Source organism: Magnolia sinica, chromosome 3 (assembly GCF_029962835.1).
Source record: "Magnolia sinica isolate HGM2019 chromosome 3, MsV1, whole genome shotgun sequence".
NCBI lineage: Eukaryota > Viridiplantae > Streptophyta > Magnoliopsida > Magnoliales > Magnoliaceae > Magnolia > Magnolia sinica.
The window spans coordinates 66,904,468-66,922,598 of record NC_080575.1 but is presented as its reverse complement, the minus strand read 5'-3'; the positions used below and the strand labels follow the sequence as shown (position 1 = coordinate 66,922,598).

General features: G+C 39.3%; 1 protein-coding gene across 2 annotated transcripts; it reads right to left on the bottom strand.

Moving 5' to 3' along the window:
- Positions 1-690: 690 nt before the first annotated feature.
- On the bottom strand, positions 691-8,401 carry LOC131239992 (U-box domain-containing protein 45-like). 2 transcript variants are annotated; one of them, XM_058237964.1, is made up of 6 exons: positions 8,189-8,401; positions 7,243-7,331; positions 5,300-5,485; positions 4,637-4,744; positions 2,693-3,891; positions 691-1,720 (listed from the first exon to the last, which is right to left on the bottom strand). In XM_058237964.1, the coding sequence occupies exons 2-6, from the start codon at positions 7,291-7,293 to the stop codon at positions 931-933; spliced, it is 2,334 nt and encodes a 777-aa protein (XP_058093947.1). In that variant the 5' UTR covers positions 7,294-7,331; positions 8,189-8,401; the 3' UTR covers positions 691-930. The 2 variants fall into 2 exon arrangements, with proteins under 2 accessions (XP_058093947.1, XP_058093948.1); XM_058237965.1 differs by lacking the exons at positions 5,300-5,485; positions 7,243-7,331; positions 8,189-8,401 and adding an exon at positions 4,832-5,247.
- Between the last annotated feature and the right edge of the window lie 9,730 nt (positions 8,402-18,131).

Genomic DNA, 18,131 nt, shown 5'->3' with positions numbered 1-18,131 from the left:
AAGCAGTGGGGATTGAATGCTTATCATTGAAAACTTTTTGGGACCCACAAAAGTTTTGGATCAGGCTGATATTTGTTTTGCCCCTTTGTACAGATCTGTGTGACATTATGAACAGATTGAATGGAAAATTAACATCATGGTGGGCCTGAGGAATCTTTCAATGGTGGCATCATTGTCCCCACTACCTTCTCTAGTGTGATTCATTTAAGCAGTGGAACTGCCCAAGGTTTTGGCCTCATGTTCTAAAATAAACTTTCCAATGGATAGACGGTATAGATGCAACAAATACATCTTGGTGGGGCTCACAGAAGTTGGTAACGGCATCATCCGTTTCGCCTTTTTCTAAAGCGCTCAAACTGTTGGAATAAAAGACAAGTCTCGCCCTTATATTACGCTTGCATGCGTTCAACCGCATAGTACCATTTCCCTATATACATATAAACCTACAGCCTCGGCATTGGGCTCATACTTACCTTCTCAACGAGGGTATCGGGGCTAAATTATCAGACCAGACCATCTAAATGAGGGACCTGATAGATGCACCAACGCACATGACCACATGCAGGAGCCTGGAAGAGCTGGAACATAACTTCATTTTCCGGGCTTACCCAAAAAAACACACACATACACTTGACCGACTGACACAGGGTGCAAAAGAGCAGACGAATTCAGCGGAGACCTCTCTATCTATTTCAGAAAAACAGACGAAATAAAGAAAGAAACCAACCAGCCAACGAATAACAAAATCCAACATCCCAACAGGCCTCTATACATCTCAAATTGCTTTTCTTTTCTTCTTCTTCTTCTTCTTTTCTTTTTTTTTTTTTTTAATAAAACGAGGCAAATAAAAATAATGCCCATAGAGAAAAAGAAGAAAAGAAGAAAGATACAACATAAATATACAAAAGGCTGTAGCAGTAGCCATCATCTCTAGCACTGGTACACTGAAAAGCTCTTGCTCTTCCATATCGAACTCCACCCCCTTCCCACCTTCCTTGATGACGTGGACTTACACAACGGCTTAGGCTCCGGGGCCCCACTGCTGCTCTCAGCTCGCTGTGGTGGCCGAACTGGTGATGGGTCCCGCTGTCGCTGCTCCCGGAACAGCATTAGTAGCTTCTGCGCCTTCTCCTTCCCTCTTGCTGTACCGTTCACTGATACAGACACCAGTGCCGGTATCACCCCTTCCTGTAGCACCATCTGGCTGCATTTCTCATCCCCGTGGCATATGATTAAAAGGCATGAGACCGCTTGCTCTTGCTCGATGGGCTCGCCCATGTCTAAGATAGATGCAAGGCTGCTGATAAGGCCTGGCGTGGATACAATTTCTTTCTTTCCTGGTTTGGTCGAGGCTAAGTTTATGAGGACGGCAATTGACTTCTCAGCCCCCGTGTGACCACCATGACTGGCATTGCCCATCATGAGGAGGCCCTGAAGGCCATTGACGATACCGGCAGAGAGAAGGCGGGGGATGTTAGAGGGGTGGGTGGAGAGGTTGTAGAGGGCGTGCAACGCGTCAAGCTTGCACTGGGTTTCAGAGTCAGCTCGGAGAAGGCGAATTAAGAAGGGCACAGCTCTGCTCGAGCCGATGATGGGCTTCGCTTCATGGAGGCAGGAGAGGTTGAGGTAGAGGGCTGTGGCGGATTCGTAGGCGTTGGAATTGAGGATCATCTCTTCAATAAGGGGAATCACTCCTGCAGATAATATCATTTCCTTGTTCCTGGAAAACAACAAAAAATGCAGCCACAAATAAAAATTAGGGGTTGAAATCTTACAACTGAGAAATGCATGCAAAAACCCAGTATGTTTTCAGTGAGAACTTGTGTTAGGCGACTGTGGATGGGATCTCTCTTAAAAACATAAATTTGGATCAGAACTACAAATTTCTTTGCAGATAACTTCAAATGATGTTACAAAAGGATATAGCATCAGCACCATTAACCCAAATTCACTGAATAAAAATACCTGTTCCAAAACTCATGATGGAAAACCAAAGAATTTTTTGAAAGAAAACAATTCAGATCATTGTCCATCCAAATGTGGGGGCCCATCAGACCAACGGTCTGAATTTCTGAAGCATGGGTCCCACTTTTCAGGACTGTAAACCCAGTATAATTTTTTTTACAAAGGTCTTAGATAGTGCTTGATTGTAATCAAGCTATGTATTAGTCTATTATACTGTGCTTGTGGGAATTTTATGCTCTCATTGCCGGTCCCCGGCCTGGATAAAATGAGGGGGGTTGAGTCAGGTTGGCAGCTGACGTCAAACTTATGCCACAAACCCAATATGAATCCAAAGGTGGAAAAGGATTCATGCAGCCAACCCCAATTAGTTGGGATAAGGCTTATATTATGATGATGATGTAACATGTGCACACAGACGAGATTCTTAAAGCTCATTTATACTGAGGGGAGGTATACAGTATGGGAGGAGATGACTGCCAGTGGTAGAGAGCAAGCATCCCAGTTGTCAACGTGGGCATCGTCCTAACCAGCCCAGCACTATAAACTGGCCCCTGCAGCGTGAGCTGGAGTCCAGTGAAGGCCTGCTGCAAGGAATGGTGGCTGGACCGGGATAGAGAAAATGATTATTTCAGTGTTGGATGGGAAAGGAGACTCCTGCCCGAGTGGACACAGAAAGGGAAATGGCATTCATTACAGAATCAATCAAGGGTGAGTTGCAAGGGCATACCTGTTATTGTTAACAGCAAGGTTGAAGAGAGCAATGGCACCAACCTCCTGAGCCTTCTCATCCCCTTCGTGGACAGCCGACCCCAAAAAACACACCAGCCCTTCAACAAATCCATTTGCACCCATAAAAATCCTAGCCTCCTCATCATCCTTCAGCAAAAACCTTATCCTTTCCACCACTTTGGACTGCATCCTTATATCTTCTCCTTCATGCAAAACTTCCAGCAAGCTCTTATATCTTTCGTATATATCGACGTCACTGTCCTCAGCCTCCTGGTTCTCTTCGCAAGACCTATCTAAATCGCCCACATCATTTTCTTCAAGTTTCTCTATCATCCCACTTTCCTCCAAAGGAAGTACTTTAATCCCCTTTAGATTGCAAGACTCGACACTCATCATAGATCTTGAATTAGTGGTCTCACCCTCTGATAGAGCCAGCCTCCAGTAGTTAAGATCGAGAGACTCAGGAGGTCCGTCGGGAACAGGAACCCCATTATGTTCACACCAGCTGGCAATCAGACCTTTAACACAGTAATTTGGAGTTAAACAAAGGTGAGAAAGCTGCTGCTGAGTTTTCGGGCAGGTACTGTGCCCATCGCTGAACCATTTCTCAATGCAGACCCGCTCATAAGTCTGCCCAGATGAGATGATTACGGGGTCATACATGAGTTGCAATGAGATTGGACACCTGAACTCCTCAGGTGGTGTTGGCATGCTTCCTGATTTCCTACCAGTTGGCTTGAAATTGAAAGAACTAAGTCTTGACAACTGCCGGTCAAAGGTCTGACTGTTACCTCCAGGGCCATTGCCCTCCTCGAAGGAGCCCTGGACTGTGGGGGAACAAGGAGTTGATCCCTGGGAGTCATTATCATCTGAAAACTCACTCCTGAACAGTTTGGAGTATTTTCTCATGAGATGCAAAAGGTAAGCAACAATGGATTCTTTCCGTTTGTCTTCCTCGATGCGGGCTCTTTCAATCAGCCTCTTGAGAGCTCTTCTCTCTGCGAGAGCTGCTCTCGACGAAGTAAGACCCAGCCGTACGGCAGCTTGATGAAAGGCTTCAAGCTCATGGTTGTCACTTGAATTGCTGTTAATTTTTCTCTCCTGCTGGAGTAATGCAATCACTTCATCACCAGCCTGCTTCTCTACAGGATCGAGTGAGAACACGGTTCCCTCAAGCTCACTGACAATCTCCAGTATCTGTAGCAAATACAATTACAAATAGTATATAAGTGACTTCCTCTAGCAATGGGTTAGGGCATTACTACTGCTTGTGTGTAGAAGGGCATTATCACATTCACTAAGGGCATTACAAATAGTATTTGCTAAGTCACAATTCACAAATAGTATATAAGTAGATCAAAAGGATTTGACATTTAAGTGGGCTGTAAATTTGTAGATTCATTTTTCGTTTCTTGTTCCTCATTTACCTTCTCTTTTGAAGCCTACGAAATCCCATTATATTTTAAAGATGAGTGTTACTTAGGCAAGGGGCAATGGGCTCATCCTCAAAAATCAGAACAAATAAGGGAAAAAAGAAGAGAAAATGTTCTTTATCATCATTAAAATTGTTCTTCATCAATTGGAAAATTGAAAAACTATTAAGATGATGGAACACTTCATGCATAAAAAAAAGAATATGGAACACTAACTAAATCAATAAAAAGGAGGAATCTGTTTGTTCTCGAACAGCATATCCAATCAAAAATTGCAATGGGAAGAAATCATCATGTGGAACAGAGTAAATCCCAACGATGGAGACAACTATAGCGGACAGTTGGTTTTTAGACACTACTTTGTAAGTTCAAAAAGAAAGGCAGAGGGACTTCTCATTTTGAAAAAAGAAAAAAAAATGAAGGAAAACATAGATGCAATTACAAAGACCTGGAAGAAAAAGATTAAATGCCATAAGAATAGATGTTGAAATAACATGTGCATAACTTACTTGACAACCGATAGCTTGGGGTACGATGTCTTCAACGCGCTTAAGACTTTCCTCAAGAGCACATTTTGCTTTCTCAAATTTTTGAAGAACAGAGTCCCCAGTTATAGCCTTAAAAACCAAAAAGATTCCATATGTTAATCATCCATTAAGACAGTCCAATGAGATTCAAAATGAATTTAAAATATGCATCATTACTAAAAGAGAGAGTCCTAGCCCCTCAAGATTCCAACTGCATGGAAATGCTCTATATGCCATTCATATACAGAGACTCATCATCATCATCATCAAAGCCTTGTCCCAGTTATTTGGGGGCAGCTTTATAGGGCTAGTTTCTCCAATCAATTGTAACTGCTTATCCTTGCTTACAGAAAGGACTTCATATATTCTCACCACTTCAATACAATCCATTTAACTTCCTCTCCTCCTCTTTTCCAGCCCTTCAATGCAAATAATATTCCCCTCCTTGTCGGTGGGGTCTACAGTCTTTGTTATACATAACTGAACACTCTATTCTCCAACAGTTCGCCTCTTATTGAGATTATCCATCGATGCTTTGGATGACCTCATTGTTAATTCTATCCTTCTAGTTTTCCCACACATCCTCATCTTTGCAACATTCAATTCTCCATAAAGATATTTCTGCGAAGGAGTTTCTGAGTTTACCAAGTAAAGTTTGCTGCAATCCGAGCAATGTTGAAGAAGGCTTTTGGACTTCTCAAGTGCCACATGTAAGGAACAAAGTGCCTGTATGCCGGACTTGCTCCTCGGCCGTGCTGCTTCTAAGTCTGGAAAAATTACTAACACTTTACAAACAATCGCTGAAAGTTTTCTACACATTCCACCATGTAGCTGCAAGCACACCATTTTCATTGATCAGTTTAGCCATTTAATGATGTATAATCATAAAGCACTAATAAGAGGTACATGTTTGTGAGCCACTCATACTAAGTACAACATGTTTCAAATACAATAACACTATGGTCCACAATTCAAGAGAAGTACCAGCACTACGAAGTAGATGAGATGAAATTACACTGAGCACAATATGTTGGTAAGGGAGTGGTTACAAAAGCTGGTATTCACTGATGAAGAAATGAAAAGAAAGGTATTGTTTCTCGCCAAACTTTTAAGGCAACAGGAGTGACTTGGTTTACACAACATACAATTGCACATTATTTAGATGACATTCAGAAAACGCACTGTTACAACCATTTCATCTTTGGGTATTCAGATAAAAGTCTTTCAGCATCGTCAACCAAAGTGAAGCAGTACCATAAAAGAATTCTATTGCATTTGCATAATTTGTTTCAAAAAGGGCATGAGATGCCGTGAATCGTCGCTTTAATGAAATAACTGGACAGTCAGTCCTGTCAGTGTCACAATCTCACTTTTCATCACACAACTGAAAACCCATTTGTTCATGAGCTGATCAGCAAATAATAACCAGCAAAAGTCCGATTTTCTCCCAGATTAAAAAGTGAGGATCCCATGAAAATATTAGAAACTTTTTTTTTCCCATGACATTTGCTATGCAAAAGCTCTTATGACAACAGGAAAAAAAAAAAAAACATCACAATGACATTCAAAAAGTGTTTTAAGATCAATTACTATTATCATTCTTCATCCTTTAGCATGCCACAAGCTTTTAAATGCATAAATTTATGCTTTGTGGTACTTTTCAACAAAGTCATGGGCACAAGGTCTCATTGCGGCAGTCTTTGAAAGCCAAAACAACATGTTAATACAGGTACATTACAACATCAAAAGAAATACTTATTGCATAAATGTGTTTGTTCTTAAGGGCCACAGATTAGTTATATGTGTCAGACACTGACATGGCAATAAAAAGTGTTTTTTCTCGGTACACGGCTTTCACGTGTACTCAGGTGCCACAGGCAACAGAACTTCCACAAATAGCACTGAAGCAACTTAAATAAGCAAAGACTGTAGACTGCATCAAATAAACAAATGATTAGGCATCATCAGCCAGCCTCGGCCCATGTTGCAGCAAATAACAAACGGTAAACAAATCATACTCTTCTGCACTCAAAGCAAGACAAATTAAGCAGCAAAACTGTAGCCTGTGGCAAAGTTGCAGACTGCCAGAGAAACACCAAGGAACGTTAGGCATTGACTTAAAACTTTTGTTGCATGAAGCAGAAGGGAGAGAAAGACCTACAAAATCCTAGATATTAACTTAGCTATTGTATGGGTCAAATCTGCATTCCGTACACTAAGAAATGAAAAACAATACTAACAGCACATAACTCAATTTCTAATATCTACACTAAGAAATGACGAAAACTACACAGATAACACCGCATAAAACTAATGGTTGTACGTGGCAGCAGCAGGAAAGGATGTAGAAGATCCTGCTACAAAGATGCAAACAATCTAAAGATACAACACATTGGTACGATCCCAATTATCAACAACTATGACCCAGACACAGAAGAACCAGGAGACTTCAAAACATAACATGACATCTTTTCTCAAAAAATAAAAATAATAATAAATAAATAATAAAATAAAATAAAATGCAAATCAAATCATGTTCAACAGTATAAGATCCCCTTTCAGTTATAGCAGTGGGTTGGCATCAATACCTTCGCATCACTAGCTGCAAAAAGACTCTCTTCGACCTCGGCAATATCCATGATTCACTCTCAATAAAGCTTACAAAATTTTCTTTCAGCTGAAAAACACGAAGAAAGGATCAAAATTAGTACGGAAACAAAGTCGTCCTCCTCTTTCTCAAATTTGAATCCTCCCCAACCACTTTCAATCACCAGAAATTGGAGAAATCAAATTTGCTATAATTAGGTCCACGTAACTAACATTTAACAAAACCAAGCTGACAGAATTACTAAATCAATGGTCCCATACATTCATCTCACCATATATCATCACATCAAAGCAGAAAACAGGAACGTGAGTATAGATACTGCCTAAAAATAAAAATAAAAAAACAATGCTGCTGGAAATCAATTTATCCATTAATAACCACAACGTAATTTCCTTGCTGTCGGAAAGATCAAGAAATAGAGACATAAGGTCTGGTTGAAGATCGTTCTGTCTTCTAATTAGTGCAACAAAAATTTGATGCGGATGGGAAAAATCAACAAAAATTAAAAGAAGCAAACTATGAATCGAAGAATCCAAAAAAATAAAAAATAAAAAATAATGAGAAGAAGAAATAAAAAGTAAGATTTTGACATTTCATCACAGCGCCTCAATTTCAAACAGAAAAACGCAAGAATTTTTTTATTTTTTATTTTTTATTTTTAATGAGAAAGCCAGCTTTGGATCTGATTTCAAGAACAGCAAAAGGTACCAAAATCTCAATCAGATATTTCAATAGAAAACGATAGTTTCTTTTTCAAAGAACGCAAATTCAATCACTCCAAACATCTCCAAAATAGTAAAAATAATAATAATAAATGAGAAGGAATATATACAAAACTTCGACTTCTACATTGGAAAAAAAAAAAAAAAAAACCCCGAAAATGCAGAAGAAAGAGAGAAGTTAGGGTCTTCAGATCAAAACCCTACCAGAAAAATCCAAAATTTTCCAAGGAGGCTTCATCTGCAGGCATTGGAAGAGATCGAGAGGAAGAAGAATCATCGATATCTCATGTCGATTTCGATTCACATACAATATCTACAGATATCCATTTAGGGTTTCGATCGAACGTTTTCCGGAGGCTGGCGATTTTTTAAGTTGAGGTGGAATGACAAGGAGAGAGAGAGAGAGAGAGTTGAGAGTCTGGCAGAACAGATTTGGTTTTTTTATTATAAGGAAAGGGTATTTTGGGAAAGAGAAATGAAAATTCAATTAAGAGGCGGGATTGAGAATTGAGATAGGGTGGCGTTAATAAAACGCGATTAGGGATTTGTTAGGGAAGAGGTTGGAGTTTTCGCCGCTTTTGGCTCCCGGTTTACCGGCCGACATTTCCGTCTTTGTCGTTCGTCTGTTAGTAGTTTCGTCGTCGTCTTTCTTTCTTTGGAATTACGGAAATAGCCTTCTATACAATATGGGGCGGGGCCCACTTTCTGATTATCCGAATATCTCCTGCGTTGGATGATTCGGCCCCTGTTCGTTTTCATTCCATGGATGGGATTGTCTGATAGATTTTTTATGTAGCATGATTCGTATCAAGATGAATGGCTTAGATCGACATAAACTATATTATGTTAGTGGGCCACCTTTGAAGTAGATGGATATTCATCCGTTCGGCGCACCACATGCGATGAGGGATGGATGGCCTACCTGAGATTTTGATCGAGATGATTTTTGGGTATGACGGTTTTTGAGGCCATGCATATGATGGACCGGTTGGATTTCGTTCATGCATCACATAGACCCGGTACCACCGCAAATATAGTGGCACCGGTACCTCTGAAGCGTGAAAACCCATATGCGTTAACCAACTTAAAGTAGTGGGATTTTCTGACAATTGACCCATTTCTCCAACTGTACATCTCCAAGCCAAACAGCTCAATGGCCAGGATTATTCAGGGGGGGATTATTGCTCTTTTGCAAATCCCATCCGAAGAGAGGCGCAGCAGATAAAATAGTCCCGCATTCTCCGTTATTTTGTACTGACCAATCATAAACCACAATGCTTGGGATATTGGTGAGGTAGGGAAGCGGATTGCGTGGTGACCCTGCCATCTGGTTTGTCCATTATGGCAGGCGCTGCGGAGCTACCGACATTGTCCTTTTTTCTTCTTTATTTTTTTTCAACTGATTTTAGTAGACCTACAACTGTAAATGGTGGTGATTAAACGAACTCCATTGAAAGCTTCATAAGGGCCCCGAGTGTTCATTTGCGGGACCTTATCAACCACATAAAAATAAATATCAATGTAGGCCCAGGTACATTGAAATGATGAGTAGTATTTTTCTCCCCTTTTCTTGTGGTGTGGTCCACTTAAACTTTATAACTTCGGATCCAGCTTAGTTTTGGAGCTCATGCTGGCGTATATATAAAATACATGAATCATGAGGGAATAAGGTTCCGTAAGGTACACATCGGCTTAGTACGAAAAATTTTCTAGCACATGAAAGGTTTTTAATGTACAATGACCACTGTTTCCATAGCTTATACCACCTGAGTTTTTTTTGTTTTTTTTTTTTTATTGTTTACTTACACCATCTTAAATTTTTATTTGCTTATTTTTTGATCGGAACTTCCTTAGATTCCCAAAACTGTTTATTTTTTCTGAATGAAGCTTTGGTAATTCCCAAATCCACTCAAGTGGCTAGGGCCACTGGCTGTGGGGGCTCATAGTTATGTATGTGCCTTAAATCCACACCGTCCAACCATTTTGGCAACTCATTTTAAGGGATCATACTAAAAATGAAGTTGACTCAAATCTTAGGTTGACCATATAATGGAAAACAATCATGATTGTGTCCTCATTGTTAAAGAGTTCATAGATTATGTTAAAATGTTCATTTTCCATCCAACCCGTAGATCTAGATGAAGAGACCACACAAATATCATCTTGATCGAAAACTTTTGTAGCTCATAAATGCTTTTTAATAATCAATTACCACTTTTCCTGTACTAAGATCTTAAGCTATGGATATGCACAAGGTGAGCCCTACGGCCAGAGTCTCACCCACCTCGCTGGTTCATTGGTTGCAGTGAAATGGGACTTTGAAAAAACAAATGAACAGCGTGATAAATCCACCCCGTCCATCCGATTTTTGAGCTCATTTTAGGACATAAGACCAAAAGAAAGCCGGATCCAACACTGAAGTGGGCTGAAAATGTGAGAATTGAATGTCCACAGTTAAAATATTGGTGAGGCCATAGAAGTTTTGAATCAGGCTAATATTTATTTTTTCAGTTCATAGCAGTAGGAATGACGTTGTAAACGGTATGGATGGCATGTAAATATCACTGTAAACCCTAGGAAGGTTTCAACGGTAGAAATTTCCCTACCCACCTTTTCCTTCAATGCAGCCCACTTGAGTATTGAATCTTGTTCAATTTTGGGTTCAAGTCTTAAATTGAGGTCAGAAAACGGATGGACGGGGTGGATTTCTCGCAAACATCACGGTGGGCCCACTTAGGTTTTTCCACGCAGGAACTCTGTGCGAACCATCGCTGGTTCATGGGCGCAGCCAAGTCGCTCTCTCTGTCTTGTTTTAAGGGGAAGATGATACGGTAGACTTCGGTGGAACCAAACTATAGTCGAGCCATCTCTCCCAAGGACACGTGGCAGTAACGGTTACCTCTAGCTTTCCTAAATGTGGATGGACAATGCACATCGATCAGATGATCCTACCCACCCGATTGATAGCCTTCAAAGTGACTGTAACAAAAATAGTTAATGTTCAAGAATTCAGTGCTGAAATTTTGAAGGAAATTGATGGATGGGATTATCAAACAGGTTGATTCCCGAATATAATCCATCCATTATAGGGACCCCTAGATGGACGGCTTGGATGGATACATGACCCAGGCACAGCTGCTACGCAGAGATGGTTCTACCAAACTCCAGTGGTTCGAGCTCCACCGCATCGGCTCCCCAGGTTTTGAAATAGTGCCAAATTCAAGCACTTCAGCCTTTGGGAAGTCGAGAAAATCCGACAGGGTCTAAAATAGAAAATACCTCTCCTGGCCCACCACGTGATGTTACAGGCCGTTCATCTGCTGATCAGAAATCGTCATCACCCTTAAACTTGTTCTGAAATCTGAACCGTTAATCTAATTTTCTTTTCATGAACAGTGACGATCTCTGATCAGCGTGAGACTTTCTCCTTGTAGCCCGTCTATGTTGGTACCATCTAGATGAACCGTCTGGATCATTAGATGCAAAATTGATGGAGGTACTAAATCCGAGGTGGCATTAAAGGAATTTTAACGACAATAGGAGGTTAGTATCGTAATTCGACGGCACTGTAGATCCTTGGCAGCTGATGTCTCCATGCAGTGTTCGGATCAGGGAATCTCTAATCTTTCGGATTATTTTAGTTGGGATGATGTGATTGTTACACGTGTCATTTTTTGAACCGCAGATTTTTCAGACCATTTCAGGTTTAGACGAGCGGTAAAATTTCGACCAAGATCCGCAATCCACGGACCCATCGGCCTGAAACGGCTATCCTCTTGCAGGGAGAGCGTGCAGCACCAGACATCTATGGACCACCGTTATTTTTCTAGCATCCACTCCGTCCATCAGTTTTGAACCACATGATTTATTCTCGAGACAAAAATTTAGTCCAATCCAAAATTAATATGGGCCACACAAAAGGGAAAAGTAGGGATTGGCATTCCCACCACAGAAACTTCCTGGATCCGACGTTTCATAAGCCATCCATCCTGTTAATCGTGTGATTCTCACCAAGACGAGTACATCTGCGAAAAATCAATCATATCCAAACCCATCTGGACCACATCGAGTGGATTTAGAGGTTTTAGCCGTGATCTTATATTTATCCCATGTTGGGGCCCACATGAACTTAAGATAGAGATTATTTTTGTTTTTCACGGTTAAAATGTCTTGTTTCAACTGATGGACGGATTGGATCTAAAACAAGTGTCACGGTGAGCCCGAAAGATCTCGGGTGTTTCTAGCGCTTGCCAGGATAGGTGTTGTATAAGGCCATCGTTCAGAATATCTGTTTGGTATTTTTCTCGGTTACAGTTTGCACACGTGTCTTCCATCGAACCGCGATCAAGATTTTTATTTTGGATGGGAAGAATCTAATCTACTGCATGTTAGTTTGAATGGGCACTGGTATTTTTATTTTTATTTTCAATAACTGTATGTTGTAGGCATTGATCGGAGGGTTGGGATTGTTCCATCACCAGCACTTTATACAGTGAGACCCACAAAATTAGTGGCGTGGATAAAACCTAAGTTTGACTTGCTTGCTTGAACTCCCTTTGATCCATGCCCCTTGCAGTATGGTACCCTGATTAAAATCGTACCTTTGGCAATAGGCACATCTACCATGGGCCACGTGACAAACAGAGATGTGATCCGTTGATACCGGCATCACCGGATGTTACGGTGGTTTTGGATTTTTGTGGGACCCAAGTGCTGTGTGTAGGTTAACCAACCTGTCCAGGAGATGCGCCCTGCCATGATGTGCACCCTGATTTTAAAAAATAATTAATAATTAATAATTAAAAAAGAAAAGAAAAAAAAAAGGCAATCCAATCATCACGTGGCCATGGTGTAGGAAGCAATGTACAACCGCCTAAAACCCCCAATTTCAGGGGTGGGTCCACATGATGATGATTGAATACTTCAATCACTATTACCTGGGCCCCACCACTTGATTTAGGAGGTTGTGGGGAGTTTTTTTTTTCATTGTTTTCTATGATGTGGCCCACCTGGTGGTTGGATCGGCCCAATATTTAGGACATCAAGCTACTATTTTGGGATCGCCTTTTGGACGGGTTAGATGAAACCACGGAGTCTTATAATAGTCCAGTACTTCTAAGAAGTGATTCAAATTATGCCATAAAGTCTCACTCCAAACGCTTTTTAATACTAGCTATGATTAAATAATTACAAATCTATTTCCTAAAGCGCATGTATTATTCACTTCTATTTAATAAATAGTAATTACATGCAATCTCTAATACATAATAACAAGTTGGCGTCTCAACTAAAAAAAACGAGTTCTTATTTTGAAAATAAATTATCCAATGAAGCTTTAATAATTTTTTAAAAACTAGAACTCCAAAAAAAAAATTAAAAAAAATAATAATAAATCTTCAAAATTAAACCAGGGAGATATCACTTTTTCAAAGAGCTTATTTGGCTTAAAGTGGGCCGACGGTATGAACGACCCTTATTGAAGGTGAGGCCCTACATGAGGAATCATCCACATCAAAGTAGGCTCACATAATGCTAAATTGCATTAAAGGTGTGCCTATATGATGTATGGGTCACATCAAAGTGTAGCCCCACATGATTGAGTAGTCACATCAAGCAAGCCCACCTGATGGATGGTCCACATCAAATGTAGGATTCATATGATAAATGGTGGACATTGAAGGTGTGATGTAGAGTGGGTCGCGGATAGTTTCATGGCCAAGTTGGATTAGAAAAGGCCCGGTAGACGATAGAAGTGATCTATACCATCATATCTTAAATCAGATATATATTACAATCCGGAATAAGTTATCAGACGTAAAATATATGATTTTGAGGTAGGATGAGCTACTTTAGCCACCGTAAGACGAGCTACTTTAGCCACCCAACCTACCAGGTTGCGCAAGATGAATTTGTGAAATACCATCATATCAATGGTCATTTCCCTATTTTAATTCCGTTTTTACTATAAATAGTAAGTTTTAATTTGATTATAACTCTTCATCCGTTGGGCTTTAGGAGTTGCGCCCAACATGAAAAGTGCTTAGAATAATTAGGAGAACAGCATGGTGAAGCTAAATAGGACACTTACTATTTTTAGCTGAAAACCTTGCACACTAGTGGAAATCACGACCGTCTCTAAATAGTAAGTATACTATTTATGGTAAGTTGCAAATTCTATGAGTTTTAGTTATAGTTTGATTATGAAATCTCTCTCATTGCTTAGTATCCCTATTTAAAGGGTTGTGAACTCATTTATTTCATTCATCAATCAATTTCGAATTTTATAAAATTTATTTTTTATTTTCTTGTTCTTTTCCTCGTGGATTCGAGGAGTTTCTATGAGGAGTCCATAGAAGTTCCTTGAATTCGGAACAGTTTTCCCCTTGAGGAAGATGGTGCTCGACTTCACGTCCTTCTGTACTTCAAGGTGGGACCCCATGATGGAAGGTTGACATCAAAGGTGGGTTCACATGATCAACAACCTATATTGAAGGTGGACTCCACATAATGAATGGTTCACATCAAGATGAGCCCACATAATGGACGAAGAGGGCCTCACATGCTGGATGGCCCACATCAAAGTGTGGCTCGTGTTGAACAGTCCACATCAAGTGGGCCCCTCTTAATGGATGTTATACATCAAAGGTCTTACATGATGGATGACCCATATCCAAAGAGGCCCAACATGATGGATGATCAAAATAGAAGATGCGTCCCGCACAATGGATAGTGGACATTAAAAGTGGGCCCCACATGATGGAAACTCACTTTGAAGGTGTGGCCCACACGATGGGCACATCAAATGTGAAATCCACGTGATGGTTAGTGGACATTGAGTGGGCACCAAATAAAGGACAATTAGCTTTGATGGTGGGCCTCATATGATGGATGACCTATAGCAAGGTGGTCCCAGATATTAGACATATTACAACAAAGGTCAGCCCCTAATGATGAATGGTCCATATTCAAGATTGGCCTCACATGGTGGACATCCCACTTTGAAGTTTTGACTCACACGATGGATGGTCCACATTTGGTGGGCTTCGTATGATGGACAATCCATATCCAATGTCTGACATAATGGGTGGCCCAAATGTCTTAATGCATGAAAATCGTAGCCATCCATTTTTATTTTTATTTTTGCCATTTAAGGCATGGTACATCTAGGGTGGGATCCACTAAAACAACCATCTAAATTACTCTTATAAAGAAATTATTGTAATCTTGAAAAATGATATTAACAATTCCTAAAAAAAAAAGATCATATTTAAATATTTTACCAAATATGCTTATTTCAAATAAAAGTTTTTTTTTTTAATTATTTACTAAATGAGCTTATTTAAAACTAGTGTTAGAATAAAAAGAACTTATTAGAATAGCTCTTATTTGAAAAGTACATATTGAATTAGATTAGAGATGCCAAATGAACCCTTAATATATATTGGGATTTCATTGGATTTAAGTCATCTTCCATTTATTTAATAGGGCTCCCACTAGATAGGGGATGCAAGAAAAAAAAAAAGTAGTCTCAGGCTAAATATTTTAACCCTTTTATTATACAAATGTTGACGATGATCATTCAAGCTTAGAGTTGTACATGAACCGAGTTAGCTCGGTTAACTCACTTGACTTGACTCGACTCGAAACTGGGTTTGAGCCAAATCAATCTAATTTTTTTAGCTCAAAAAAATTTCAAGATGAGTCTGAGCTAGATCGTACTTGACTCAGCTTGGCTCGAAACTTGACTCGAGCTTGATTTGATTCAAATCAATTCGACTAGGATTGGGTTTACTTAATATAAATATTTACATATTTAAATAAATTATATATTATATATTATATATATTAAAAACCATAAAATCTAAACTCGAACTTAGCTCGTGGCCTCGAACTCGAACTCTACTCGAAAGTTCGAGCTCAAGCTCAGCTCGAGCAGGCCCAAGTTGCTAATTGAGCCGAGCCAAGCTAGCCAATCAGGCTCGAGGACCGAGCCGAGCCGAGTCCTCGAGCTAGGGTTGCTTACTGGCAAAGCCGAACCGAGCTAGGCCAAGCTCGATTCGGTTCATCTCATATACAACTTTATTCAAGCTCAAGAAAAAGAGCCAAATTATCAAAGGGTTAAGATAACCCAATCAAGAACTTTTATTTATTGTCTTTCCACCAGATAAAGTGAGACTTGTCATAAAAATAGTCTGAATCATTAAAAGATTATCAAAATTCAAAGGTTAAAGTCCCAAAATCTCTCACTGCAACATGACAAGAAACTTTTAACAAACTTTTAAATAAAATGGGTTGAATTCTGGAAACACTTCACTTGGAAATGAGAACAAGTTACTCTTTAGGCTTTAGAGGAACTTCAATAAAACCATCTTTAGGTGACTCTGAGACCATTGAAAATCCAAATAAGTTAAATAGGAATGGCTCTCAGTGTGTCCTAGAAACCATCAATAGACCTTATAAGTGGATCCAAAACATGACAATTCAAACCCTCGCCGAACATCCAGACTCACTGAAAACCCTAACTACACATTATTCCTATAAAGTTGCCTATATGCAACATAGAAAGCATCGAAAATACAAACAGGTTGAGTAGAAAGAGTCCCCCGCACATACAGGAAACAACCAATGAACCCGATCGACAGATTCCAAACTCAACCAACTAGATATCAAACGATCATCTCGACCCTCCAAAACACTGAATACCCTTTGTACTTGGAAGCTCGTACAGAAAAAGGACAAAATAGATCTAGCCGACAGCCCATCAGGCTTAACTTTTACTAAATAAATTTTTTACCTAAACCTTATTGAAATGAAATCATAAAGTGGGCAGTTAATGGCATCAATGTTGGTCATCCATTAGCTGATGGTGGAATGTTTATAAAAGTTGTGCAATGACTACCATTTGAGACAAAGACTAAAAGCATTTAGAAGTGACATAGCTTTTAGAAGGTTCAAAGGGTCATCGAGGGATCTGAGGTTTTGGAGAGTCCAAAATTTTTTTGACAGTGCTGACAAGCTGTAATAAACCTAATTCCTTTAGCATTTACGCACTCTTGTGCCCACTTAAACCTTACAACATATGAAACTCAATAGATGCTTAAACAAACCGTTAATAAGGAGGAATATCATTTCCCGTTCACATGTTGAGTGTGTTTGAATTTTGAGGACAAAATTCTTATAAGGGGATAGAATACGATGCCCTGAGATTTAGTTATACATGTCTGCATCTGCATACATGCACACTTGCATCCATCTAAGCATTCATGCATTATCATTTCATTTATTCACACATTCATGCATGCATAAAGTGTGCAAGTTGTGACCATTGATATGCATGATCAATTTATTTAGTGTGTATTATTGATTGATAATTGTATGGTTTCGATGTATATATATGCATATGTATACACGCACTCTTTATTCATACACATGAGATTAACCATTCATTCATTAACCAACTTAAATCTAACAGTAGAACATACACTAAATCCAACTGTTCATATGCCATATATGGTATGCGGTCACCCATTTATCCATCCATTTTCAGGATTGTAGTTTAATCATTTGAGCTGTTTATTCGACGATCCACCTATCTGATTAACTAAAAACACATTTTGCACATATCTAAATATGAAAAAAACCGTACATTAACTTGTATAAAGGATTAGACTCTTAATAATTTGATTATTTCACATATATCTTATCATTCAACCGTACATCATACCTGGATCCGTTAATTAGGCCACCCAAAAATCAAACAAAAATCACTGTGAACATTATCACATTTATCTCGACAAATTTAATGGAGTACTTCTTACATTGTAATTTAACAAGTTTTAGAGGTTCATAAGCCACATATTTTGGTGGTAAACTTATACATTTAAAATAAAAGAAAACCATCTATGTATCCATGCGTACAATTATAAGTCTGACGCCCCATATCTCACAACCGAGTAACACATTCATAAAATCAACCATACATTTACCTCTCTACTTATTAAGGTATCACATGATCTACTTAAATCTTATTTTCGATATATCATAACCGTTCATTCATTTGTGATATAACTTACATGTTTGCATACATGGAGCATGAATAGATATTAAGAGCATGCATTCAACGGTTCATTTTTAATTAAAATGTAAG

Bases quoted from the DNA above. Each gene is read 5' to 3' on its own strand.
- LOC131239992 (XM_058237964.1), bottom strand. From the start codon at position 7,293: ATGGATATTGCCGAGGTCGAAGAGAGTCTTTTTGCAGCTAGTGATGCG. The intron at 3,892-4,636 runs GTAAGTTATGCA...TATTTGCTACAG, and splicing joins CCCAAGCTATCGGTTGTCAA to ATACTGGAGATTGTCAGTGA. The intron at 1,721-2,692 runs GTATGCCCTTGC...GTTGTTTTCCAG, and splicing joins CTTGCTGTTAACAATAACAG to GAACAAGGAAATGATATTAT.